Raw genomic sequence first — 26,985 nt, forward strand, 5'->3', positions numbered from 1 at the left:
CTATAAATCCTGTATGTGTATGGGAGTTGTGAGGGACATCAGTGCTAGAAAAAGGAACATACTTCTAAACTTGTTCTGTTTCCTCAACTGTGGCGTTTTATATAGGACCTAAGGGTAAGTGGGAACCCCTTGTTAGTCACAATATTCAGACAACCCTGCTTGACGCTACCTCTCCCTTTCCCCTATTCTTAAATACTAGTAGGAAAATGAATCAGAGGAAGGCTCTGGTACTGTGAATGGTATTTATTGGTTTGAATACTCTGGAGACTGGTCACACCAAGAGCCTTAGCATGCTTTACAGCCCCCACTGGGTCATTTTTAAAGAGCATGAAGTGGCCTTGGACCTGAGCAGGACTGAGCTGGCACTGGGCTGAGAGGGCTTGCTCAGCAAAAGATTCTGCTACAGATGCCGTTTCCCCAGGGTAGAACCTCTGAAACATCTGGGATAGCTGCCATTGTGAACAATAGCCAACATATTCCTTCAGATCCACACGACCTGGACGTATCAAGGCAGGGTCCAGCCTAGAGGTAGGAAGCAGAAAATGGACAGACATCACTGATTTAAGCTGGTGGATTTCCTGTTTTCCCCCCCTTGCCCTACAACTGTCTAGATGTACTCATCAGAAAAGGTTGTTTCTTATTTGCTACATTCTCAGTTTCATACTATCATCTATTCCATAAGATGATTCTCCCTTCTCCCCCTTACCTGTTAACATAATTGGTAGTCATGAAGACAATTCGTGCCTCAGTGGAGGCCACTCCATCCAAGGCATTAAGCAGCCCACTGAAGGTCAGACGTCCCAGACCTTGGTACTTTGCTGGGTCTAAGGCAAGAAAGGATGGAGTTGTTAAAGGGTGGTCATAGCCTGGTGGGAGGGGTGCACCGTGCTGACAATCTAATGAAGCACATTAGAGTTTGACTTGGAAAAACATGGCATTTGAAAATGTATATCTAAAGGAATCAAAGAAGCTAGGTATTCTTGGGATGACAAAACTGGCACCCTAATGAAACTACATAGGAAACTACAACTAAAGGGAAAGATGAGGGAGTAAGACATCAATCACTGACTTTCTGTTGATAAGTCCCGGCTGAGGAAGGCTGCATCTACATCCTCCAGTAGCACCAGGCTCTGCTGTGGGGCTACACTCAGCAAGTGGTTCAACCGGTCATCAGAGAGACTTGAGTCGGTAAGACTGAGCAGACAGATGCTGTGTTCCAGTTCCCCAGCCAGAGCTGTGCTATGGGAGACAGGAAGAAATGAGGCCATAGATAATGATATTCCATTTTCCCCTCACTGTTGAAGGGAGATTGGTCCTGCCTGTGGTAATCCATACTTCCATCTGGCTCGTCAGCTCTCTACCTCCCCTTACTAAACCCCAATTTACATTTCTGGGGTCTCCTACTCATCTTGGATCCCTTTCAATTCTTTTTTTAAAAAATATTCATCCCAAGCCAGAGGTGAGAAGAATGAAAGGGATAGAGATCTTCATTCTACTCACATAAAACTGCTCTTTCCACAGCCAGGGGGGCCGTACAATAGGTAGCCACGCCGGTAAGGAATGCCTGGGAATACAGCCCAGGGCAGCAGGGTCAGGACCTAAAAACACCAGTTGTATATCTTCCAAGATACAGATGTGCTGAGAAATGATGGATCAGTGATGTGACAGCTCTTCAAAAAACAGTCCTGACCCCGTCAGCCCTCAGCCTTGGAGCAAGGCCAGCATCATCAGGACTCCCAGAACCTGGCCAGAGGATCATGGGGAAACATCTCAGTAAAATAGCTGAAGCCATTATCCTATTGCTGGGCCAATCCCCTATCCCTTCACCTCTGTCGCTGTACCACTTGGGATTATTGATGAATTCTCGAATATCTTGGATGATGCGCTCAGCCAGGCCCTCATCGAGCACCACGGATTTTAGGGGCCTTCGCCGTCTAGGATGACCAAATGGCCTCCACTCTGAGCCCATGGCTGTGTACATCACCGTCTTCCCCTCTTGTTGCTTTAGGGCCAATTCTCGGGCTAACCATTAAGGGGGGGAAAAAAAACAACTTGAAACAGTCCTTTCTTGGGATAGTTGGTTCCTATAAATCAAATTGACAGCTTCTTCTAGTTCTGGTGCCTCCTCCAGGCCTAAACCCACTCCCACATACAATCCGGAAGATGGGCACTGCCCTGCCCATACCTTCCTCCAGGATACTAGAGAAAATACTTCGGTCCGTGCCAAGGGCGGTGAAAGTGACCGACTCCCAAGGGGTTCCCGTCTGCAAGTCGATCATTTGTTTCTCCCGGACCCGTTCTACCCGGATCCACCTGCCCTGATACCTGGGAGGGGGAGATCGGTGCCCAGTAAGTGAGGGCCTATGTCTGGGCCCCACACCCACCCTACTGCCCCTGCCCTTACCAAATGAAATGGTTTCCCGGGCTGGGCACGAAGTCGAATTTGGTGGTGACGCGGCCACTCTCGTGCTGCAGGTACGATGTCTCTACACTCAGGTGCTGGGTTCGGGAGCCACGCTGGGCCAGCCAGCTCAGCAGCCACGAATAGCTGCGGTCCCTGCCCGGGACCTCCAGAGTGATCATGTAGTAGCGCCGGAAGGCCACCAGGCCCAGCTGGGCGCCCTTGCGGGCTAGGGCCAGGGCTGTGCCTACGCCCACCAGTCCGAAGCCGGCCCCGAAGTACGGGTTATCTTTCAGCGCCAGCACGAAGTCGGTCAGAGCCATTGTGGGGGCCTCCCCTCACCGGACCTGCCGCATTACCAAACCTGGGGGGCAGGGAACAAAGCTGTGACACGCCGGGGGAAGCCGACGGGCCTTCCCCGGCCTGCAAGGTCACCCTCCTTGCAGGGCTCCTACCTGGGCTCCCCCAGGGACCTTGGAGGACTCGTCCCACGGCAGGGGAAACCAAGGACCGGTCAAGCACCGGGAGAGCCAGGCGCGGGGGTGGGGGAAGGAGGAGGAGCGGGGGGGGAGGGGAAGCTTGAGGGGAGGAAGAGGAGGAGCCAGCTGCTACCTCCTGGGCTGCCCTAAGGTTTTGCCTCCGCACGCACTCACTCACGGCCGCACCCATCATGCTCTAGGCCAGGACGTCCGGCAGCTCTGGCCTGCAATCTCGATGGTGCTTCCCTCCCTTTCTTCCTCTCCCCGCCTCTCCCGCAGGGACCGGGGGTAGGAACCATAGAGTGAGCCACCCAACCCTATCCCAGGCTTGGCGGAGCGGGAAAGAGAGACCTTCTTCCGCCTAGAGCCCGCTCGGCTGGAGGCGGGCGTCCTAGAGAAGGCCTGACGGGGCCGCTCCTGCCTCCCGCTGACCATAGAGATGCGGCTCCCGCCGGCCTCGGGCCCAAAGGTGGGTGACTGAGGAGGGAAGGGAAGCGGGCCGGGAGGGAGCGAGGGACCGAGAGGGCCCGGTGCACGGACCCTTCTGGGCACCGTGAGATGAACCTGGAAAGGGAGCGCTGGTCATTGGGTCCCTGGGGTCCCTTGCCTCCAGACGTCCAGGAAAGGAGCAGAGGACCCGGGGCCTGGAGGGCCCAGTAACTCCCCGATAAGACTGCCCCCCCGCCCTCTTACGTCAGAGCCCCGCCCCTCCCCCCACAGTGCCGGGAACGCCACCCCCTCCACGCCTTCTCTCCTTCCCCCCTAGCCCAGCCAGTCCAGGTGAGACCCCAGCAACCGCGGGAACGTCTCCTTCCCTCTATAGCCTGCCTAACCTAGCGAGACTCCTAGCACAGGTGACGCTCTCTTCCCCATCCCCCGCCCCGTCCAGCCCAGCCCAGGTGAGACTCCCTCTAACCCCAGCTTAGCTTTGTCAGGACTCCTCCCCTCCCCCCCACGGGAACGCCTCCGTTTCCCTCCAGCCCGGGTTCCCCTTCCCCTCCATTACCCCTCTAGCCATGTGGAAGCACCCCTCTGGTCCTTGCTCCAGCAGAAATTGTAATGAGCTGAAGCAAGGCTGAGAGCCTGGCAGACAATTGTCCCACTTCTGCCAACCCCCATCTATCTCCCAGGGATGATCATTGGACTGCCCTGAAAAATGAAGGGAACGGGTTGTTCAGTGGTTCAGTGTTCAGTTTTTATATGCTTGGTCCTCTCCCCTGCAAACTCATTTCTTTCAAGCCTCACCTAGATTTTTAGCTCGTTTTTATGATTCTTACCATTTCCTTATTTTCTGAACAGTATTAGAAAGAGGCAGCATAGCATAGTGGACAGAGAGCTAGCTTCAGGACCAGCATCATTTTGGTTCAAGTCTTGCCTCCCGACGACACAGACTGACTGTGTGACCTTGAGCAAGTTACTCTTGACAACTCTCTAAGACAATAAAAGACAACGAAACTGCCCACCAAGATAGTTCACCCCTTTCACCAGGGACCCCCTCAACCAATGAAATCATAGGATAGATTCAGGCTATAACCTCTAGTGTTATTTAGATGGTTTAGATAAACTTAACTCCTATCATTATTATCATCTGTAGTTTAGACTTTACATTCTGTTAGCTGAATGCCAGTCTTTTAATTTGATGGTATAATATAATGAGATTTTAAGTACCTTGAGATCTTTAACTTAGATATGAGGAACCACCTCAATTTACAGTTGGCTTTGTATTTTTGTGTCCACATTTCTTCAGCAGAACTACATGCTTGTTTATTTTGGATTTAAAAATTATTAGTATTTTCTGTTCAATAAAATAAAATTAAGAAGGGTCATTGCTTCCTTCTGTCTTTTCAAGCTGCAAAATATCTAGTCTGATGAAATTTTTTGCTGTTATCTTGGTTTTTGTTCTTAAAGGGATTATGTAATTATAGTGCTACAAAGAATTATATATTACCCTATATATAATATAAGATTATAGACTTTAAACTGGAAGAAACCTTAGAGATTGTCTCATTCAATAGAACACTCAGACAAACTAGAGTTTGGGTCCAACCATACTAAAATGTAATTGGGAAACATTTAGCAAAATAATTAAAAATATAATAAAACATAGATGACATATTTAAAAACTAAGTCAATATGTGGCCCTCAGGGATCCTACTAATAGTAACTCCATTTCTATTTGAATTTGTTAACATTGATCTAGTTCAACCTACTTTATTTTGCAGGTGAGAAAACTGAGAAGCTAAGAAGTTAAATGACTTGCTCAAGGTCACACAGATAGTGAGTTGAGAGACCCTGATTTCAAACTAGGTCTTCTGGCCAAATATAGTACTGTTTCTACTGTATTGATTTCCATTTAACTGTTGTGTGTAGTTTTAAAATATTTTTTGTTATTTAAAACTAATTATAATGAACAAGAGAATACTTTTTTCTGTGATTAATGTTAGATCGTACTATGAATAAATGGTGAAACCAAAATGGGCAACCACTGGACACTTCCAGCTTTACCATCTCCACACTAGATGGTTCATTTGGTTAATGGGGATCCAGGGAGGAAACTAACTGGATATCTTTGGCTTTTTTTTCTCAGTTGGCTTCCTAGTGTCTCAAGGAAACACAGTGATGACCGATTCTGTATTGGACCCACAACAAGGGAACAGCAGTAAGGAAATGGATGGACTATGCCCTCAGCTATTACTAGTGCCCCTATCCCTCCCTGACCGTGGTGTTCCAGGGCCAGTTCAGAGTATTTCCTACTCGGAGACTCTCCCACCTGTGCCTACAAACTCAGACTGCCTGCTTGTGGAAGCCACAGCAACAGAGGGGAATACAGGAAGCATGGAAATCCGTGTAGAATCGGTTCCTGGAGACTTATCCCACAGTTCCCCTGGAGAGACCCCAGGTAGATAAACATCCTAACCTTTGTGATTTTATAACAATTATTACCCATATTTGTAAAAATATTTCAAGAAATGACCATCTTGGCTGGGGAAAGAGGGAGAAAATGACTTTTAGTTAGTCAATGTTTATTGAGGAATGGGCTAGATTTCTAGTTCTGTTGCTGGCTATAAGCACATTCAATTTTCTTGATGTGTATGAGATGATAGTTTCATGTCTGGAACTTTTATCTATGAAGGAATGAATAAGAGGAAGAACATTCAGAGACCTGTATTTTTGTTGTATTCTCAAGTACAGTGTAAAAAATAGACTCGAATACAGGACCACAATCCCCATGAGCCTTTGCTCCACTTCCCCAGAATGCTTTGTAATCTCACCTGGGCCGAGATCAAGAAGGTATTTAAGCTGATTCAAAGGCTTTTGAGGGCTCTTGACTCTTGGACTTCTGTTTTGGGGCAGGCCTGGCTTTTTTCATAATGTAGGTGAGGTTGTGTCTAGGCCACTCTATGGCCTGGACATGTGTCTCTTATCCTGTATTTTCTTTAATCCTTAATCTTCAATAAACCTCAAAAAAATATAATACTCCTTGCAGAGAGAAACTAATTTCTACCTGCCTCAGATGCCTCAGTCTCCCCATATTCCCTAAATTTTAATCTTTAATCTTTACAACAGTTTCTCTTTTGCTAGCTAAGGTTTCCTAGGTAGTGAGACAGACTTTTCCAGAAGCAATCTAATTATATACCCCTACCCTGACCCTTTGCCCCAGAAGTTCTTGGGCAGGTCTGCACTTAACGCAGTTTACAGAGATTGTTGGAAGGAGGGAGCCGAACGTATATCCTAAACTAGGGCTTCCCTTAGCTGCTATCTGCATATTGATCATGCTGTTCATTTTTAGGATATCTTTTCTCATATTTGACTGCAACATCTTTTGCTGTAACTTTTTTTTGTTTGTTTCTTCTATAGAGACAATGAATATCTAGACTTAACATATTATTATGACTGAATCTTGTTACCTTCTCTTCTTCCTCCCAGATTTCTCAGCTCCAATCTGATTTATTACAGTGTCTCTTTCATGGGATCATTGATTTTTAGTTCTTGTCATTTTTATGTATTCTCCTTTTTCTCCTTCAGTTAATTGTGGAGTTCAGAATTAAAGCTAGGATTCTAGGCAAGATCTGAGATTTGACTGAGGAATGTGGAAAAATGGTTTTTATAGTAATCTACCTGTGAATCTGGGACCACATATCCTTTATTTCCCCACCCCCTCTGACCTACCCCCCTCCCATGTAGCATTAGCTAGCTACTTAGTAAATATTTTGCCAAGTAAATGATTCTGTATCCCAAGATCAGAAGCTATTTCTTAACCATTCTCACTATGCTTAAGGCTCTTTGTCTCCACTTTCTCTCTTACTGAATTTCTGTCTCTTGCCCTGTCCTGTCCAGCTGTTCTGGTGAAGGTGGTGAAGCTGTACTTTTGTGAGCAATGTGAGCAGAGCTTTCCTGAGCCCACACGGCTGGGCCTACACCATTGTCCCAAGACCCTTTTGCAATCCAAGGGCAAACTATCTAGCCCCAAGCAGTCAACAGAATTGAACCTTTGGAATTGCAACTTCCCCAAACCCCTACAAAGCCCACCAGATGTGAATCTCTTGCCATGCCCAGTGTGTGCATAGGAATTTGCCCACCCACAGGCACTTAAAAGCCACTTCAAGAGCCATCCCATCAGGTCATACCTGAGGCCTTCTGCTCTGAGCCAGGATGTGAGTTCTTGACTAGAGAACAAAAGGAGTTACAGGACCACCTACAACAAGCCCATAGTTTGGTCCCAGTGTCCTGCTCCTTTTGTGACTGCCCCTTACTTTTTGGAAGCCAGCAGGGCATGGAACAACATCACTGTTCCCACTATCCCTTCCAGTGTAGCAGCTGCAGTTACATGGGTTCTAATGCCAAACTGTTCTGTCAGCACCAACGGAGCCACCTACCTGGGGCTCACAGGGAACCAGCTTCTAGTCAGGATCCCTCTTCTCAGGAGATACAGCCAGGTATGGGGTAACAAGTCAGAGTTTCTCCACTCTGATTATGAAGGAGTTTAGCTTATGGGTTTTGGACTCTGATTTCTCACAGAGAAGATGGCTGCTGGATTCCTTCCCCCTTTTCAGTTAAAATAATACATATAGTAAGAGCAGGGTAGAGAAATTCATTCTTGTAATAGGGGAGTTATTTAGGGTTGGGTAATTGAACTGTGCATCTGGGCAAGAGAATCCAAGGTCTTCAGAAAAAAACCAAAACCTTCATTGTGAATTCCTTTTCCATACTGCCAAAGGAACAATAGGTTTGAGTTGAGTTCGGTGGGAAACCCAGAAATTCCTTAAGCCTGGGGGCAACAAGAAGCTGGAAGGGAGAGAAAAGGAATAAGACTCAAGAGTTCTGAGTATCCTCATATGGCACTGACCATGTGCTTCTGAGTCCTTGAGATGCTCTCAGTTCATAGGCTGCAGAGAGAGACTCTTGTTTTGATGATCACTACTCTTGCACCTGAAGAGTAATGAGAAAACAGGCTTAAAGGTGAAAGCCTGATCTCAGGCTAAATGTGAATGAGGCTTTCCAGGTGAAAACACCTGAATTGGAGGAATGATAGGCCGGTGTTTTGATCTTAGCCTCCTTGGGAATCTCTGGGCCAAGGGAGAAAGGAAAGTTCTCTATCATTGGACATGGAGGTGGAAGGAAGCTGAGATCTGGCTCCTTATTTATCAGGAAAATGAGACATGGAAAGAAGCAGTCACTTTCTCAGTGTTTCTCAGTATTAGGAAACATTCCTGGGTTGGAAGCCCAGGTCCTCTGATTCCATGACAAGCGCTCTTAAGAAGGGCAGGTTAAGGCACAGCTATACCATTTCACTTCTATACTGTGTTAAATTTGTTTACAGCAACTGAGCAGTCTTTTAGTGAAGGGAACTCTTCAGAAGGAGTAGGCAGCTCCCTGCCTGGCAGAGAAACAGTCGGAGAGGAGAAGGAGCAAGAAGAAAATGGAAGGGATCTTCTCTCTCCTGAAGAGAAGGAAGGAGAAAAGAAAACAGAAGAATGTGAGAGTGGGAACAACAAGGAAGTCCAAAAGACACGAAAAGGGGCCTGGCAATTCAAAGGTAACCCTACAGCTCTTTTGTGGGTAACTATAATAATGTTAGCTGGCATTTATGGAAATACTTTAAGGTTTACAAAGTGCTTTTTATGTTATCTCATTTTTTTCTGCACAACTGTGTGAAGTAAGGGATGTTATCAAATTTTAGAGATGAGGCATCTGAGACTGAGAAAGGTTAAGTTTCTCAGAGCCAGTAAGCTCTTTCTCAGAGCTAGTAAGACAAAATTTGAACTCAGGTCTTCTTGATTCTAAGTCTAATCCGCTGTGCCATCTAACTTGCTCCAAAGTGTACCCAAGGTACCCAAATTTCATTTGAATAACTTTGATAATGAGGGGTTTTTGTGGCATCTGAGTTGGGTTTTAGTTCTGGCTGGAGCAGAGCTAAAAGTTTAACCATCAGTGTTCCAATCTTCTCCTGTTTGATTTGCCTTCTCTGGAAGGGTATTATGGTAGCTATGGAAATGGGATTACATAAGATAGTTTATCTTGGACTGGTCTCCTGCCAATAAAAAGACTGCCACCTAAATGGAAAAGACAGCTCTGCATTAAAACAGTTTTAAGGAGCATTGATCAAACCACCCATGTATTGTCTTGGCTTTGCTATTTTCTCTTGGCCTTGGCTCCAGTTTTCCTCTTTTCCAATTATAACAGCAGTATTTAAAACCCATCCTGTAGGAGCCTAACATGGATAATGACTGAACATCAGAAATGCTACTTTTGTCTTTAACCTCTCCATTTTACAGAATAAGATGATTCCATGTTTGGCTTGTTCATATCTTTTTACTTCTTCATCTGGCTTCCTGCTTCAGACTTATTTTCCTTTTCACTAACACCTCTTCCCTGCTTGTCTTTGTTGGGGCAGGTTCAAGGAAAGTAGGTGAAATTGCTGTTTAATATTTTTTTCCCAATGTCTTAGATAAAGGCCTAGATGGTTGACTTATCAGATTGACAGATGACTCAGAACTTGGAGAGATAACCAACACTGGAGACAGAACCAGGTTTCAAAAAGACTTCTGTAGGTTAGAACTTTAGGCCAAAGCTAATAAAGTCTAGTTTGGATTTCCCCCAAAAAACCCAACCTCACATATACTAAATTAAGGTATGATGTGATGACAATTCATCTGAAAAAGATCTGGAGATTTTATTTTAGTGTATTGCAAGTAAGTACAATATGTTTGCAAGAAGGCCCATCTCATTTTAGATTGCACTAGAAGAGGTATTGTGTTTTAGGAATAAGGAGTGTGATCGTTTCACTGTGGTCTCTCCTATTTGGATCACACCAAGATTGTTGTGTTCAGTTTAGGACAATTTCAGGTCAGATGCCAGTGAGCTGGAGAGGGTCTAGAGCAGTAACGAATGGTGAACCTTTTAGAGACTGAGTGTTCAAACTGCATCCCTCACACCACATGTAAACTTTACCCCCACCCTAACCCCGGGAAGAGGGATGGGTGATGGGAGAAATGTCCTCAAGCTCACATGGAGAGGGGGGAGAGAGCAGCCTGCTCCAGCATGAGTCCTATAGGTTCTCCAACACAGGTCTAGAGGAAGGCCACTTGCATTGTGAAAAGCATTGTTTTTATGTCATAGGACCATGTTGGTGAACCTATGCAGGAGGGAGCTATTCCCTTCCACCATCTCCATATGCCTGAGGACATTTCTCTGGTCACTCGCCCCTCTGCCCAGCAGCCCAATGGGAATGCATCTTCCCTCACCTGCCTGGGGTAAGGCTGGGGGCTCACATGCAGCATGAGGATGCAGTTTGGACACTTGGTCTCTAAAAGGTTCACCATCACTGTCATAGGAAGAGCAGCTGAAAAAAATTAGAGATGGGGTAGCTAGGTGGCTCAGTAGGTAAAGAGCCAGGTCTGGAGTCAGAAGGGTCTGGTTCAAATCTGGTCCATACACTTCCTATCTGTATGATCCTGGGCAAGTCACTTAAACCTGATTGCCTACCTGTTACTACTTTTCTTTCTTAAAATTGATACCAAGACAGAAGGTAAGGGTTAAAATAAAAGTTAATTGTATTTGTTTCTTTGAGGGAAGGGAGATGACAGCATAATTTCTATACACTGGCAATTTAATTATTGTTGTCTTTCTTCACCCTCTCCTTTCTGGTTCTTGGTAACCCCTCCTGGAAACCTTTCCCCACTCTTTTTTGTCTCTCTCCCCCTCACAGGAGATGTGGCTGCTGGCTCTGAATCATTGTTCAAGACCCACATGTGCCCCGAATGCAAGCGTTGCTTCAAGAAGCGGACCCACCTTGTAGAACATCTTCACCTGCACTTCCCGGACCCCAGCCTCCAGTGCCCCAACTGCCAGAAGTTCTTCACCAGTAAGAGCAAGCTCAAAATTCATTTGCTTAGGGAGCTAGGTGAGAAGGCCCACCGCTGTCCCTTGTGCCACTACCGGGCTGTGGAGAAGAATGCTTTGAACCGGCACATGGCAAGCATGCACGAGGATATCTCCAATTTCTACTCGGATGTCTACACATGCCCTGTGTGCCGAGAGGAGTTCCGCCTGAGCCAGGCCCTCAAGGAGCACCTGAAGAGTCATGCCATTGAGCCCACACGCTTGCACTGCTTTCAGGAGGGCTGTAGTCATGCAGCACCTGATCGGAAGGCCTTTGTCCGGCACCTCAGGGAGGCACACGGGGTGCGAGCCGTGGAGTGCCGGCACCACTCCTGCCCCATGCTCTTTGCAACGGCAGAGGCTATGGAGGCCCACCGTAAGAGTCACTATGCATTTCACTGTCCACACTGTGACTTTGCCTGTTCCAACAAGCACTTGTTTCGCAAGCACAAGAAGCAGGGACACCCTGGCAATGAGGAACTGTGCTGCGCCTTCTGTCCCTTTGTCACCTTCAACCCCGTGGCCTACCAAGACCATGTAGGCAAGATGCATGCCCATGAGAAGATCCACCAGTGTCCTGAGTGTAGCTTTGCCACTGCCCACAAGAGGGTGCTGATCCGCCACACGCTTCTCCACACTGGTGAGGCTCCTCCTCCTGGCCTCCCACCCCATTTAGAGTGGTCTCCAGAACACCCCAGGGGAGGGAATCACATCAGTTCAGGTCTTTAAAGGTTCCTTCCCAAAGTGGGTGCAGTGACCCACTTTGTAGAAGTTCTACTTCTGTCTCACTGTCTTCCACACTCTGTTGTGCAGGGGCAGCTTCTAGGAATGCTGAGTCTCTTAGCCAGCCTTGGGGAATCACAAATTCCATTTGTGATCTGTTTATGAATCTTTCAGGATATTAAACTTGGCTTGAGAGTACAGTATTTAGGCAACTTGAGTTTATTAACTATGCAAAAAAAATCCTCCAATTATGTCATCCCACAGGTCCTAGAACTTTAATATTAGACCCCAGGTCATGGAGATGGTAAGATTTATCTCTTCTCCATATATCTGAGACCTAAGGTTTCCTTTCTCTACATCATTTTCATTCAAACCTCCTCCTGAACAACTGACAAGTTTGAGATTCTGACCAATTCCAAGAGGTCATAGGCCAAATGTGCTCACCAAAAGTGAAAGAAACTGCTCAGTAGACTCTAAAACTAATTCAGACAGTCCCACATTTACTTTCTTCTTTTTCTATTGGGCTTCGTTATGCTCATCTCTGATTGTGGGGCTCTGCAGGTCTCTGAAGACAGTTCACAAAAGTTGGAAAATAGAGTGGCTAAAACCAAAGGGCAACACTGGGAAACCTAGAAGTCTCCTAGGGATGCCATGAGGCACCTGGACCCCTGCCCAGCATGACCACAGGCAGTGGCTTTGTAGAGCACTTCTGCATGTTGACAGTGAGGGGGAAGAAGGGCAGAGGGTGACATGGAGCCCTTTCTCACCTTTGCTTTCTTTCTTTCTTTTTTTTTTTTTTTTTGCATTTTTTGCTCAAGGAGAGAAACCCCACAAGTGTGAATTGTGTGACTTCACCTGCCGAGATGTGAGCTACCTGTCCAAACACATGTTGACCCACTCCAACACCAAGGACTATATGTGCACCGAGTGTGGCTATGTCACCAAGTGGAAGCACTACCTCAGTGTGCACATGCGCAAGCACGCTGGTGACCTCAGGTGTGTGCCCAGCAACTCCTTCTCCTGCACGTCCAGCTCTTCCCATAGGCTTCTTTGTTCTTGCCTCCTCCCTTTGCTCTGAGGACTTCATGAAGGAGAGCAGGTTTCATCATAGAGTCCCTGAGCTGAGTCCCATGTACACACATGGACATGTACGACCCCCAATACTCTTTACCAGGTGCCTGCCCCTCATTGTGCCCCCAGAGTCCCAGGGCCCTTGGGACAGGAGAGTTGGAGCCTCAAGGTTGGAGGCAGGGCTGTGTCTAACCTGTCCCTCCTCTCCTTTCCCAGGTATCAGTGCAACCAGTGTTCTTATCGCTGCCACCGGGCTGACCAGCTTAGCAGCCATAAGCTGCGCCACCAGGGCAAGTCTCTAATGTGTGAAGTGTGTGCGTTTGCCTGCAAGCGGAAATATGAACTGCAGAAACACATGGCCTCCCAGCACCGCCTTGGAGCCCCGGCCCCGCTCTACCCTTGTCGCTACTGCAGCTACCAGAGCCGCCACAAACAGGCACTACTGAGCCATGAGAACTGCAAGCACACACGCTTGCGTGAATTCCGCTGTGCCCTCTGTGATTACCGGACGTTCAGTAACACCACCCTCTTCTTCCACAAGCGCAAGGCCCATGGCTATGTTCCAGGGGACCAGGCCTGGTCACAGAGCTCTGCTAGCCAAGAGCAGGAGGGCACTGAGCCATGCCCAGCTCCTCCACCAGACCCAGAGATCTCGAGCCAGGCTTCTCCCCAGGATGAGGAACGATGCCCACAGCCCATGGAATCCTTCGAGCCCAGCTTTAACCAAGCATTTTCAGGGGTTTGTGTGGAGAAGGGAGAGGGAAAGGAGGAAGAAAAGAATGCCCCCCATGGGGATAACTTTGTGGGACAGTCTCCCAGTCCTGCAGAAGTAGATGAGGATGGCTGCACCCTGCACCTGGAGGCACTGAGTGTTGAGCTGGGCCCTGCCGCTGGGCTTCCCCCCACTGAAGTGACAGACCCATCCCTTGTGGAGTATGGGGATCTAGGCACCTCCGAAGCCTTGGGATCAGAGGAGCCAGATGGCCCATTGGAGGGTTTGCCTGACTTTGAGGAAGAGCCGGAGCTCCAGAACAGTGGTCAGTCTAGGATAGGGGCCGTGGGGGAGCCAGGACAAGAGAAGCCACCCCCTGATGCTCCTAGAGATCTTGTATCCTCAGAGGACACTCTTTATAACTTACAGGGGGTCCCATTGCTTGAGACACCAGCCCTGTCCCAGCTCCCACAGTCAGAGTCAGTGCTCAAAGCACTAAGAAGACGGGACAAAGAGCAGGCAGAGACCCTGGTACTGGAGGGGCGAGTGCAGATGCTGGTGGTGCAGGGGGAGGGACAAGCCTTCCGCTGTCCACACTGCCCTTTTGTCACCCGCCGTGAGAAGGCTCTGGGACTCCACGCTAAGACTGGGTGCCAGGGTCGCCGGGAGCCCCTCCTTTGTTCAGAATGTGGGGCTAGCTTCAAGCAGCAACGTGGGCTTAACACCCACCTCCTCAAGAAGTGCCCCGTCCTGCTCAAAAAGAATAAGCCTTTGCTCAAATCTACTTCTCCAGTCCTTTTAGATCCTCAGCCTACTGTTACTGTAGCCTTGGAGAGCATAGCTGAGGGGACGCCACCTCCCACCACCTGGGAAATTAAACTAGGGCCTGCCGAAAATCTGCCCAATGAGCCTCCCCTGTCACCCCCAGTTGTAAAAGAGAGTGGGAGCCCATCATCTGATTCATGCACCCCAATGGAAGGACACCCTGCACCTGTGGAAGCCTCAGAAAAATTCTACTTTGAGCAAGGGAAGTTCCATTGCCATGCTTGCCCATTCCTGTGTTCCCGTCGCTCTTCTATTACCTCCCATGTAACTGAGGGCTGTCGGGGCCAAAGCCGGGGCAGCAAACGCAGCACCTACCAGCCTGAGTCAGGCCTGAACAGCAATGACCCAGGTGGGGAGGATCATGCCCCGGTGCTCCCAAAAGGGCCCCGGCTTTCCTGCCCCTCCTGCTCCTTCAGCTGTAGGCAGGAACGGGCATTGAGGACACACCAGACCAGGGGCTGCCCTGGTACTGCGGAGCCTGGAGAGCTGCGCTGCAGCCTCTGCCCCTTCACTGCTCGGGCTGCAGCTGCTCTGAGGCTCCACCAGAGGCGGCGGCACCGAGCAGCACCGGGACTCTCATCACCACCTGGCCGTGGACCCCGTCCCCTACTGCAGTGTCAGGATTGCAGCTTCACCTGTAAGCAGAGCCGGTGCCTACAGCAGCATCGGCGGCTGAAGCATGAGGGAGTGAAGCCCCACCAGTGCCCCTTCTGTGAGTTCTCAACCACACGGCGCTACCGCTTGGAGGCACACCGGTCTCGGCACACGGGAGTGGGCCGCATCCCTTGTGGGTCCTGCCCCCAGACTTTCGGCACCAACTCCAAGTTGCGCCTGCACCGGCTCAGGGTTCACGATAAGACACCCACACATTTCTGCCCACTCTGTGACTACAGTGGCTACCTACGGCACGACATCACCCGACACATCAACAGCTGCCACCAGGGTACACCAGCTTTTGCCTGTCCTCAATGCGAGGCACGCTTCAGTTCAGAGACGGCACTGAAGCAGCATGCGCTGAGGCGACACCCAGACCCTACGCCCCTGGCTCCAGGCACACCTTCGGAGGCCTCTGAGGGTCCCCTGCCCTGTCCTCGCTGTGGTCTCTCGTGCCCCAGCCCCACTGCCCTGAGGTGCCACACCCGCAAGCAGCACCCCAGGCTAGAGTGTAGCACATGCCATGAGGCCTTCTCTAGTCGGGGGGCCTTGGAGGAGCATCGAAGGCGGCAACACTTCAGCCATCGCTGCCACCTGTGCAGTTTTGCTGCTCGGGAGCGTGCAGGGCTTGTGAGGCACTATCTGGGACAGCATGAGAAGACGGCGGCAGGGGATGGCCCCGCCTTACACTGCCCCTTCTGTGATTTTACCTGCCACCATCAGCCGGTTCTAGATCACCATGTCAAGGGGCATGGGGGAACAAGATTGTACCAGTGCACTGACTGTGCCTATAGCACCAAGAACAGGCAGAAGATCACTTGGCACAGCCGCATCCACACTGGGGAGAAGCCATACCGCTGTCATCTTTGTCCTTATGCCTGTGCTGACCCCTCTCGTCTCAAGGTGAGGGGCAAGGGAGGGTCTTCTGGGGATCAGAAAAATCATGAAAGGGGACAGCTTTGATGGACACATCATGTATATTGGCTGGTTGAGTGGGCAAGGATGTTGATGTTCTCCCCTCTGTCCCTTAGGGCCCATAGATGAGGCCAGTTGAACCTGGAGACTCAAAGATCAAGACCAAAAGTGGAAACTCCTCATCCTGGATCCTATACCTTACTGATTTGGGCTAATCAGACCCAGGGTGTCCTCATCTCTTAAATAATAAGGGTTAGACTAAGTTTGGACTCCCTATCTCTGAATGTGGCTCTAAATCCTAACATTCTGAGGGCAAAGACAGGGTACGATGAAAGACCAGGTGGAGAAGCACCTTCTCAACTTCATGTCCTTCCCAACTCCCAGGGCCATGGTTGAAAATGGAAGAGAAGGGGCAGCCAGGTATCATAGTGAATAGAAAGCCAGGCCTGGAGTCTGGGAGGGTCCTAGTTTCAAGTCTGGCCTCACACACTTCCTAGCTGTGTGGCCCTGGACAATTGCTCTTCTGCCTTAGAATCAATACTTGGTATTAATACTAAGATTATATTGATACTAAGATACTATTGATTCTAAGACAGAAGATAAGGGCTTTTTTTTTTATTAAATTTTTTTTTTAAGTGCAAGAGAGGGAGCAGCTGGGTAACCCAGTGGATCAACAGCCAGGTCTAGAGACAGGAGGCCCTAGGTTCAAATCTGGCCTCAGACACTTCCTAGCTGTGTAACCCTGGGCAACTCACTTAACCCCCATTGTCTACCCCATACCACTCTTCTGCCTTGGAACCAATACACAGTATTTATTCTAAGACGCAAGATAAGGGTTTAAAAATAAATAAAATAAAGTGCAAAATAAGAGAAGAGGGATATTAGAGGGCAAATCATTATCCATTCTGTGTTCTGGTTTTTTCCCATCTCTAGTACCACATGCGAATCCACAAAGAAGAACGTAAATACTTGTGTCCCGAGTGTGGCTACAAATGCAAGTGGGTAAACCAGCTCAAATATCATATGACTAAGCACACAGGTGAGTCTGGGTTTTGTGGGGAGGAAGTGGGTTAAGGGACCCCCAGTTCACTCGGCCTCACTGGGACAGCAGGTGTTGGGATGATCCTGCCATAACCCTGAGAGTTTCTGCATCCTGCCTAGTCATCTGAGTCATTCTGGGCAAGGCTGCTTGGTTCCTTTGTGGAGGTGACTTGAGTTATTCTGAGTCAGGAGAAATGAAAGGCAAATTTCCCATTACTTCAGGAAAAAGTCTTTCTCCCCCTCAACAGAATATAATGGCTTAGAGAGCAGAGGTGGTTTTATTTTTTAATCTTTGTATTTTCAATTCTCATACTGTAGTATGTGCTTAATAGTAAGTAGTAAGTGCTAAATAAACGCTTATATTGAGCAATTGGTTTCCTACAAGCAAATGACTATTTGCCCAGGAGAGCCCTCTTCTTCATAATCTACTCTTCCCAGCCATCTTCCTTTACCTTTCTTTTTCTTGAGTTAGACTAGTGTTTTTGGTCGTTTGTTTGAAATGAGGCTCTGGAGCCTCTCAACAAATGGTGAGTCCTCAGACCACTAGTTTCCTGGTCCTTTATGGCCCTTTCTGTAGAGCTGTTGCTTCTTCCTGTCCTGAATTCAGGTGGCAATTTAGGTATTTGTCAATGACATATTTAATACCCTTATAGAGGGCAGGGAATAGAAAGAAAGCACAGACATGGGCCCTCCCTTTGAATTTACAACCTAATGGGTAAGGCAGGAAAAACAAGCAAGAAGTACTCAAAACCAGGAACTAAGTGTTGAGTGCCCAGTGCTAATGCCTGAGTCTTTGAAAACTTCCTTTCAGTGAAGAGTGCTGAAGAAAGGAAGCATCATAAACATGTGAGCTCTAAACAAGGTGCTTTTCCCCTTGTTTGGAAATTTCCTCCCATCCCCAGATCCTGTCTTCATCTCCCTAATGTTCTATCAAAAGGCTGCCATTCAGTACCCAGAGTCTTGAGTTAAGCAAAGGACCTTGAGCTTAATGGGCCACTAATCAAACTAATAATAGCCTCCTGTCCTTGTACTGTGGCTAACTTTCAGACCAGGAGCTGAAGCCTTTAAAGGATGTACCTCATGGCTACTACGTGCTCATCTCATGTCTGTGATACAGCTAAGTCCCTTTATAACCCCTTTACATTCCACGCTGTTTGCTATGTGTCAGTTCTGACTGGCTATCAGAGACTGGGCACTGAGCCTTCCTTCCTTTTCTCTCTCCCCTGGCAGGATTGAAACCCTACCAGTGCACTGAGTGTGAGTATTGTACAAACAGAGCAGATGCACTCCGGGTACACCAGGAGACTCGGCATCAGGAGGCCCGGGCATTCATGTGTGAGCAGTGTGGCAAGGCCTTCAAGACAAGGTTTTTGCTACGTACCCACCTTAGAAAACACAGTGAAGACAAGCCTTATGTGTGCAATGTGTGCCACCGTGCTTTCCGCTGGGCTGCTGGCCTACGCCACCATGCCCTTACTCACACTGACCGCCACCCTTTCTTCTGCCGCCTCTGTAGCTATAAGGCCAAGCAGAAGTTTCAGGTGGTCAAACATGTCAGGAGGCACCACCCTGACCAGACTGACCCCAGCCAGAGTGTGGGCAAAGACCCTACTACCCCAACAGTGCATCTTCATGACGTGCAACTTGAGGATCCTGTACCCCTAGCTCCTGCTGCACCTGAAGGTTGAGAGACTTCTCAGAAGTCATGGATCAAGGACAAGGACTTGGACAAGAACCAGATCCTGGTTCTGAGGAGGGGCAAGGAGTTTCTGGATTTGTCACATCAGGGAGGCCGGACCTCTCCTAGGACTGGGTATAGGGCACTATGAAATGTACAGCTGTGTAAAAAAGACTGGATCAGAGTATGACTCTTATTCCTACTTAGGGTGTTTTTTAGTCCTCAAGATCCCTAAGAGTTTCCTCTAGAAATCCTGAATTCAGGGGGTCAGATTTTATTGATTCTTTAAAGGTCTTTTCTTCTTACTTGTCATGTCTTTCAGTATTTCATCATCATCAGGACATTTTTATTAAGCATCTAATGGCATATACTTTGTACAGAGCAATTTAAACGGGATGTGATCTCTAGCTTCAGATTTACGTCTGTCTTTTTCTTAATATACCTTAACCAGGCTGGCACTTTATTCTGCCCTTTCCTTCTTGGACTGTTCTCTGAAATCTTTCCATTTTAATGGATCAGATACAAAACTAATGCAAGCCTTCACTCTCATCCTTGTTCCTATTCCCTGGGCCCCTACATTAGTCCCAAGCCTCACCCCAGCTCTGAGAAAGGCTCAGATAAAGGAGGTTTTAGCAAAAAGAGAGTCCTAAAACAGCTAAACAGTTGTATTTCCTCTTTTTCCATAGGAATCCCCAGCCCTGAGACACGCCCAGAAGCTGACCAGCAGCTTTCAGGAGCTGAAGGGCAAAGACCCTGTGGGGGAAAGAGGGCTCTGGAGGTGATAGCCCCTCCAGGGCCTCCCTCCATGATCCAGGAGTCTTAGGTGAGATTTGGCTTCAGGCCTTTTGCATTTTTCTTTCCTTCTTCCCCTTCTTTGCCATCCACCTCACTAGGGCACTTTTCTGCTTCTTATTCAGCAACTTTGTTCCCTTTATCTTACCTTCTGTCCCCAACTCCTAGCAAAGCTGGCCTCTGCCTTTCTTCTTTGCTCAGGCCCTCTTTCTGCCTTTGCACATCTCTCTGTTCTGAAACAAGGATGAGCCATACTCTAGACTGAACGGGAAATCCAAGAGAGGAACTGCATGTTACTCTTCAGAGGTCAGACACCGTGAAGTTCAGGGTGGATGGCCTGGCTGTCCCACAGGCCCTGCCTGGAGGCCTGGCTTCTTTCTCTTAGTGCCATACTTATGGCAAAGGATGCATGGCTCTGCCTGGAAACTCCAGGTACTCCTTCTGGGTTCCTTATCCCCATGCTTCCTCTTCATCTCTGCAGTAGCCTTTGGCCCAGTATGGGAGTTAGAGTCCTAGGCCTGGTTCAGGGCAGAGACCACAACAAAAAGAGCAGCTTCCAGGAAGAGCTAGAGAACGGAGCAGAAAGCAGGGAAGATGCAAAAGGCTTGAGGAAGCCGAGACCTAAGAGGAAAAGAGGAAGCCATGAAGAGGCTTCTTTCCCAGAGTTAGGCAAGGCCTAGGGATACAAGGAGAAACTCTGTATAATACAAGAGTTTGTTTTGTTCTTCTGAGTATCCCACCTAGCCTGCCCTGCTACCTGCTAAGAAAGAAAAGGACCACCCACCTAAACTCCTGCTGATGCTTCTCACTCAGTCTTCATCTTCATCCGGTTCCTCCCGGATCTGAATGTGCACAAAAATGGAAGCGGGGTGGAGACTGGTACCATCTTTAGAGAGGAGATGTACGTGACGATAACCTGAACGATGGCATGGTACAGGAGAGAAGGGGACATGATGAACTCTGACCCTTACTTAGGGTGGGATCAAGTTCACTCTGCTGAGAGACACACCAGGGTTGGGTAGGATAGAATTTAAAGGTTAGACACACTGGCTCACCTTGCTGGACACAGGCCCAAGGCAGTGTGTACTGCCCAACAAAGTCATTCCTTGATGCCCTGTCATAATCTTCCACCACAAATCGTAGGAGGGCAAGCTCTGGTACTCGGACCCGGAATTGCAGGGTCTGCCCCCAATAGGGATTAAAACCTGGTGGGCCAGGAGACAGGGTTGACTACAGTCAATGCGCATAAAGGGAGAAGATGAGAAGTGTCAGAGCCTCCCCCTCCCCAGCCCCAGGTCACTTCATGGAGCTGGCTTTACTCACCATTGTTCTCCACATAGCTGGTCTCCTGCCGGGCTGTGTCTCCCGGAACTCCATGGATTTCAACCCGCACCAGGGGGTCCACAATGGAGCCCTCTTTGCTATTGGCCACTTTAGGTAGCTGCTGACCACTGATTACCTGCAACCAGATAGTCACTGATCTAGGGCTACCCAAGTAGCTCACCAAGTAGCTCCCCCTGGCCTCTATGTCCAGCCCATGAATATCTGATGTAAATATTCTGGAGCAGAGTTTGCTGGAGTTGTGATTGGAAATGCACCCACGCAGAACAGTAAGACTCTAAAATACCTAACATCATTTCACCAGATCAATCTACCCGGAGTAATCCTAACCACACTGCCCTACCTCCTTCACACACACATTCTGTCTCCTCATCGAGCCACACCTGAATGAGAAGAGTCAGAGTAGGACTGGATGGCCTCTCAGGGTGGAAGGAACTTTGGGGGTCACACAGGAAAGCTGGCTTCAGCACATAGCCACAGTTGCCATTCTGACCAAAAAGGCCATCACAGAGGTCCATCTCCAGCCCAGCAGTCTGGATGTTGAGGGCCACTTGACAGGCCAGAGAAAAAGAGAATGGGGACAGTTCAGACAGGTCCCTGGGTACTCCCCAAGGGTCAGCCATTCCTTGAGACAGCCGGAAGAGAGAGGTATTTTTCCACCCCCCTTGGGGCTCTGCCATTCACTTGCCACTTACCCATCTGGCAGCCTGCGTTCCAGAGCTCCTGAGGGCTGTAATTGGAGGAGTCTGTCCTCAGGCCACTGGGGTACACACGACTAAGCTGCCATGCATTGTGTTGGACAAATTCATTCCCTGTAAAAAGATCTGAGTGAGGGACCACTGAACTCTCAGTTCTCCCCCAGTGCTAGAGCCCCCCACCACATCCTCTCTGCTCTTTCCCCCAGGACTTGTCTCAGTAGGACCTGTTGGACTTATTAGATCTCCTTCACTGCCAAAACTTGACCATCAAGTCTCCTTTTCTTCAGTATTTTTCACTTTCTTCTATTTGGGCCCCTACCCCTGCCCCAGTAATCCCACCTCCTCCCTCCTGTCCTCCTGCTCCCACCCTCCATAACTCACCCCCTCTCTACCCTTGGCAGCCTCCCTGGACTTCAGTGCCCTGTTACACCACACTTAGCCTATATCCCTCCTCTGACTTTCATTCTCTCCTTTTCCTAACCGGCCTCCTTGACCAGGCGCCGGGCCTTTGCCTCAGAGAAGGATGATGTCTCGTAGAGGCGGTAGTGAGCCTTGGAGTGAGCAAAACTTCGAAATGGAACACTCTTCAGATAAACGACTAGGGCTGACAGGGCTGGACACAGGGCACTCTTTGATTTCTAGAGAGGAGAAGAAAGCAGGTGGTAGTGGAAATGGGATGGAAAGGAAAGAGAAGGTCCTGACCTGAAGCTGAACCATCCCTTTCATGCTAAGGCCCTCCCCACCACCACCACTAGGATTCTCCTCCCATCCCTTCCCTCCCCACCTCACCTGCTTGGGCAGGAGAGGGGACCCAGACATGGGACCAGGGACCTGGGGCCCAGTCTGACAACAGGCAGACGGACACCACAGCCGACAGGACACAACCTGGGGGTGGGAATGGGAATAAATGCAGCCTGGATGCCCTAATGGTGTCAGTGTGGGCTGCCTGTGTGCATTCACTATGCATCGATTCTCTTGCAGTTAAGAAGTAGAATGAGAGGAAATGCAGGGACTTATTTAACGTGGCTAAACTTTGTATTTCCCCCAGCCAGTGCCTCGCAAAATCCTGCACCTAGTAGGTGCTTAATAAATGTTTGTTGATTTTAAAAGCCCTTATGTAAATGTATGAATACAGAGAGTTGTGAACACTTTGCATCCTAGGATCTAGGGGCTCCAGAATGATGTCTTTGGGTATGCTTTCTAGAATTCCCATTTCCATTCAACATGGTGAGAGGTACCTCAACAGCCAGCTAAGGTAAGTACCTCATCAAAGGAATGAAGGAGGTAGATAGACACTGCAGACAGACCCAGATCTAAACTTTGGTTCCACCAGTCACACCCCTTTCCTGTCTCTCCCTTTTCCTGCTCCCCCAACAACTTGTCTCTAGTTTATACACCCAGTCACCACCTTTCCATACCTGGAAGGCTGTCCCAGCTCTTTTTCTTCTCTCCCTCTAAATTTGGCTCACAGTTCACCTCCAGAAAACTTTCCCAGCATAATCTTAATCACCCAGTCACAACAAAAATATCTCAGTGCTCTCTCATGCACATACATGCATATAAATGGCATTCCTTTAGGTCTTCCATCATGTCTGTTTTTGTAAATAAAGTTTGCTATCTCCCCACCAACATAAATACAGACATATACACAATTAGACTGTAAGCCCCTCAGGGGCACACATTTTGTTCATTATTTCTCAATCTCCACCATTCTACCAACTTTTGCACAACTGAACAGTGTTAGTGTCTGACACAAATCCCAGGGACTCTGCAGCCAGAATTACCATAACCCCCACCTTCTCTTTCCTCTTGCCCTCATTTCGGGCTGTCTCATCAAAGTCCAGAGGGTCAGGCTCAAGTTCTGGCTCGGGCTCCTCCTCTTCTTCTCCAGGTTCTTCCAGCTCCTCGGGGTCCCCTGAAGCCTCCCCAAGTTCTTCCTCAAGTGTCCCTATCTTCTTCCCCTTCAGGAGAATCTTCCCTCGAAGCTCCTGACAACATGAGAGAAAGGGAGATGAGTATTGGTTCCAGACTATTCTATCCTGGGACCAATCTGAGTTGCTCCCACTGAACTTCCTCTGAGGAGAAATACAGATGCATATGCAGATCATCCCACAGTAGAAAACTGGCTGCTCAAGCAGAGAAGGGAGTAACCTTAGAGTCAACCTTAGGATGAGCACATGTAAGCAGAAAAAAACAAAACAATTTGGAGTTAGAAGATTAATTTAGTCCAGGGATTCTTTTCCTTCCTCCCTCCCTCCTCCCTCCCTCCCTCCCTTCCTTCCTTCCTTCCTTCCTTCCTTCCTTCCTTCCTTCCTTCCTTCCTTCCTTCCTTCCTTCCTTCCTTCCTTCCTTCCTTTTCTTTCTCCCTTACTTTCTACCTTAGAATCAATACTGTGTATTGGCTCCAAGGCAGAAGAGTGGTAAGAGCAAGGCAATGTGGGTTAAGTGACTTGCCCAGGGTCACCCAGCTGGAAAGTGTGAGGCCAGATTTGAACCTAGGACCTCCGCTCTCTAGGACTGGCTCTCCATCCACTCAGATACCCAGCTGCCCCCATAGTTCAGGGATTCTTAAGGATAGATTTCAGGAGGATCTTTGAATTTGTCTGGGGTGGAAGGGAAGTGACATCTTTGTTTTTGCTAACTGAGGTGCTTGTGCATTCATTCTATGTACTTAATGAATTTTAAAACATTCTGAAAAGGCTTCACCAGACTACCAAAAGGATCTGCAACACAAAAAAAATTTAAGAACCTCTGGTTTCTGTGATTTCTAAGTTCCCTACTTGCTCCAAAATCTAAATCTGTGATTGAAAGTCTCCTGGCTATGGAGACAGGTGTGAGAAAAGATGGTGCCTAGCAGATGATGAGGGAATAATGATACCCATACCTCTGGTGATGGCAGTTGGGTGGGCAGGAGCCCATCCAAGGTGGTACTAAGCAGTTGTTCTCCCAGGATCTCTGTCAGGTGTTGGGCAATGACCTCTTGCTGTTCCCGGCTACAGTGATTTTCCAGGGACACTATAACTGGAAAGTCTGATGTCTGAACAAAAGAAGCAGTATTGGTTTCAGACTCTGGCTCCATGTCTCTCACCCTCCCCTAACACTCGATAACTCTCAAGTCTCTAGTTCCTCAGTCCTCACCTAGTAGGGCTTCCCCAGGTGTCCTTAAGCCTTGAAGTTGGTCTTGACACCCCTTAAAAGTTCCCAAGCTAGGTCTCAGTCTAGATCCCAAAGATCACTCTGGGGCAGTGATGGTGAACCTTTTGGAGACTAAGTGCCTAAACTGCAATCTTCAGGGCTGCTTGTGAGCCACCCCCTTACCCCACACTGGGGAGGGAGGAAGCTCTCCCATTGGGCTTCTGGGCAGAGGGGTGGGTGATGTGAAAAAATGTCCTCAGGCCATGTAGAGGGGGGGAAGGGCACAGTCCCCCTCCAGCACTGGTGCCATAGGTTCACCAACATGGGTCTAGGGGATTATGTTCATGGGCCAAGATAGGTAAAGGCTTTTTAGGGCCTTTGGGCTGGGCTGGAAGTCCTAGACTTTAATTGTAAAAAATATGGCATCATTCACCTTATTTAATTCTTTCCATTTTATATTCCTCTACTTAGAGCTGACCCTGGGTTCTCTATTTGAAAGAAACACAAACAAAAGATTATCACAGTCTGGGAAAGCTCCAAGGATAACTTCAGCCAAGATTGGGTCTGCTTGCTAAATACAGAGAGGCTCACCTATGTAGGTTGGCTCTAGGTGATTAATTCTTTGGCTAGCACAATTTCTTAAACTCCAAGGTCTCCCTCTCCTCAGTCCTTAACTCATCTTCCCCCTAATCTGCTCCCTACCCCTTAGCCTCCATAGTCCCATCTCTTTTATCTTCCATCCCATCTCCCTCCCCCAACCCCAAGGACTCTTTGCTGAGGCCTTCCTGCTTCACTTGTGCCCCAGTCTTGGTCCACACCTGGAAGGCATACTGGGCAATTGTAGCCACGACATCTTGGAAGGGGATCCGAGAAGTCAGAGTGTGTCCATGGTAAACAATTGGTTCTCCACTTGGTCCATCCCAAACATCCACTTCCACACAGCGACATCCCCGCTTCAGAGCCCTGTAGGACCCCTCCAACCCCAAGGGACATGAAGGGTCAGACAGCCTTACCCATAATAGTAATCCCTTACGTTTATATTAGGGCTTTTTAGCATGCAAAAAAAAAAATTCTTCAAATTGTCTCATTTGATCCTAATGACAATCCTGTGAGGTTGGTGGGACAGGGTTTTTTTTAAAGTTTTTTGTGATATTAAGTGACTTACACAAAATTTATTAAGTTGCAGAACTGAGAATTAAATCTAAAGTCTTAAGTTTTTTAATATTATGCTCTTTCCACTAGGCTAAAAATATCTGTTGAATAAATGAACAAGTCACAGGATCTTAGGATTTTAGAATTAGAAGGGATCTTGGAGATCAGCTGGTCTAGTCCCTTAATTTCAAAGACCGGGTTTCCCAGAAGTTGTGATTTATGTAAAATCACTATACCTAGTAAATGTCTGAACTAGGATTTGAATCCAAGTCTTCCAACTTCAAATCCCGCCCCCCCCCTATCGAGACCTCCCAAATCCCATGACTATATCATGAAGTTACATTAACTCCATGATAGAGAAGAAAGGAACTCAACCGCCAGTAGGAACTCCAGATGTACTGACATTCGGTGGATTTTTCCCAACTCCTCAGGTCCTCAATTTCTCCATAGCTATGGGTCTTCAACTCCCATTCCATAATCCACCTCCCGCCTCCATTCCACTAGATCCCCTGGGAGTCCCCACACCCCACGCTTCCCACCGTATGTAGCCTTCCACACTGCTCTGTCCTCGAAGCTGGTCCCCCAGCAGGTAAGTGTTGTGTGAGGAGTGAATGAAGTAGTGATTCAGTGGATAGCTCATGTCCTGGTAGATGGGTCGGCGAGCTGGAGAGAAGATGTCTGCATCTGGGGAACAGAGGTAAGCCAGGAAGCCATCGATGCTCAGGATGTGCCGCAGTTTAGCTGTAGAGAAAAGGGGAGCAGAGGGCTCTGACCTGGGAACACAGCTCCGCCCCCACACTAACACGCACGCATACACAAGGAAAAGTAAGCTCAGTCTCCGGAAAATAACGTCAGTGAGTTGGTGACTGCTGCTTGGTTAATACAAGAGAGGATCGACAGATTGAGGCAGAGTTGAAGGAACCTCTAGTTTAGCTATTACTTCAGGGGTTCATCACTTTTTTGTGTGTCATAGCCCACTTGGGCAG

General features: G+C 48.4%; 3 protein-coding genes and 1 non-coding gene across 23 annotated transcripts in view; 2 read left to right on the top strand and 2 right to left on the bottom strand.

The window, feature by feature from the left end:
* Positions 1–188: 188 nt before the first annotated feature.
* LOC100011174 (mitochondrial chaperone BCS1) lies at positions 189–3,736 on the bottom strand. 8 transcript variants are annotated; one of them, XM_007501740.3, is made up of 8 exons: positions 3,445–3,736; positions 2,405–2,765; positions 2,186–2,325; positions 1,828–2,022; positions 1,501–1,564; positions 1,070–1,239; positions 707–824; positions 189–522 (listed from the first exon to the last, which is right to left on the bottom strand). In XM_007501740.3, the coding sequence occupies exons 2-8, from the start codon at positions 2,722–2,724 to the stop codon at positions 189–191; spliced, it is 1,341 nt and encodes a 446-aa protein (XP_007501802.1). In that variant the 5' UTR covers positions 2,725–2,765; positions 3,445–3,736. The 8 variants fall into 8 exon arrangements, with proteins under 8 accessions (XP_007501802.1, XP_007501803.1, XP_056663856.1 ...); XM_007501741.3 differs by lacking the exon at positions 3,445–3,736 and adding an exon at positions 3,232–3,367; XM_056807878.1 differs by lacking the exon at positions 3,445–3,736 and adding an exon at positions 3,055–3,139.
* ZNF142 (zinc finger protein 142) lies at positions 3,217–22,821 on the top strand. Of its 2 annotated transcripts, XM_056807862.1 has the most exons (9): positions 3,217–3,349; positions 5,103–5,157; positions 5,468–5,779; positions 8,702–8,917; positions 11,090–11,902; positions 12,804–12,981; positions 13,273–16,150; positions 17,096–17,201; positions 18,434–22,821. In XM_056807862.1, exons 3-9 carry the CDS (start codon positions 5,500–5,502, stop codon positions 18,889–18,891), a joined length of 4,929 nt encoding a protein of 1,642 aa, XP_056663840.1. In that variant the 5' UTR covers positions 3,217–3,349; positions 5,103–5,157; positions 5,468–5,499; the 3' UTR covers positions 18,892–22,821. The 2 variants fall into 2 exon arrangements, with proteins under 2 accessions (XP_056663840.1, XP_007501798.1); XM_007501736.3 differs by lacking the exon at positions 5,103–5,157 and having other exon boundaries at positions 3,219–3,349.
* MIR12386 (microRNA mir-12386) lies at positions 13,199–13,273 on the top strand. Its single transcript, NR_162956.1, has one exon. It is a non-coding gene; the product is annotated as a microRNA mir-12386 (primary transcript).
* The window catches only part of PLCD4 (phospholipase C delta 4), a 29,613-nt gene continuing 21,833 nt past the window's right edge, over positions 19,206–26,985 (bottom strand). For 8 of the 12 annotated variants that reach the window (XR_008914101.1, XR_008914098.1, XR_008914103.1 and 5 more), the window contains 10 exons: positions 26,539–26,740; positions 25,666–25,810; positions 24,597–24,749; positions 23,509–23,700; positions 22,194–22,350; positions 21,710–21,826; positions 21,398–21,564; positions 20,997–21,132; positions 20,458–20,878; positions 19,206–20,294 (listed from right to left, as the gene is read on the bottom strand). Coding sequence is in view for 4 of the 12 variants with exons in the window: in XM_056807874.1 (XP_056663852.1) it covers positions 20,562–20,878; positions 20,997–21,132; positions 21,398–21,564; positions 21,710–21,826; positions 22,194–22,350; positions 23,509–23,700; positions 24,597–24,749; positions 25,666–25,810; positions 26,539–26,740 (1,586 nt within the window). In the remaining 8 variants the exon portion in view is untranslated. Of the gene's footprint in view, positions 20,879–20,996; positions 21,133–21,397; positions 21,565–21,709; positions 21,827–22,193; positions 22,351–23,508; positions 23,701–24,596; positions 24,750–25,665; positions 25,811–26,538; positions 26,741–26,985 lie in introns of all 12 variants that reach the window. The other 4 variants (XM_007501734.3, XM_056807875.1, XM_056807876.1 and 1 more) reach the window with 2 other exon arrangements.

The sequence above is a fragment of the Monodelphis domestica genome, chromosome 8 (genome assembly GCF_027887165.1).
Source record: "Monodelphis domestica isolate mMonDom1 chromosome 8, mMonDom1.pri, whole genome shotgun sequence".
NCBI classification, from domain to species: Eukaryota; Metazoa; Chordata; class Mammalia; order Didelphimorphia; family Didelphidae; genus Monodelphis; species Monodelphis domestica.

Coding starts and splice junctions, on each gene's coding strand:
- LOC100011174 (XM_007501740.3), bottom strand. CDS start 2,724: ATGGCTCTGACCGACTTCGTGCTGGCGCTGAAAGATAACCCGTACTTC. Junction 825..1,069: donor CCGGGACTTATCAACAGAAA/GTCAGTGATTGA, acceptor TTCTTGCCTTAG/ACCCAGCAAAGTACCAAGGT. Junction 523..706: donor ACTACCAATTATGTTAACAG/GTAAGGGGGAGA, acceptor TCCTACCTCTAG/GCTGGACCCTGCCTTGATAC.
- ZNF142 (XM_056807862.1), top strand. CDS start 5,500: ATGACCGATTCTGTATTGGACCCACAACAAGGGAACAGCAGTAAGGAA. Junction 5,780..8,701: donor TTCCCCTGGAGAGACCCCAG/GTAGATAAACAT, acceptor ATTTGTTTACAG/CAACTGAGCAGTCTTTTAGT. Junction 12,982..13,272: donor AAGCACGCTGGTGACCTCAG/GTGTGTGCCCAG, acceptor CTCCTTTCCCAG/GTATCAGTGCAACCAGTGTT.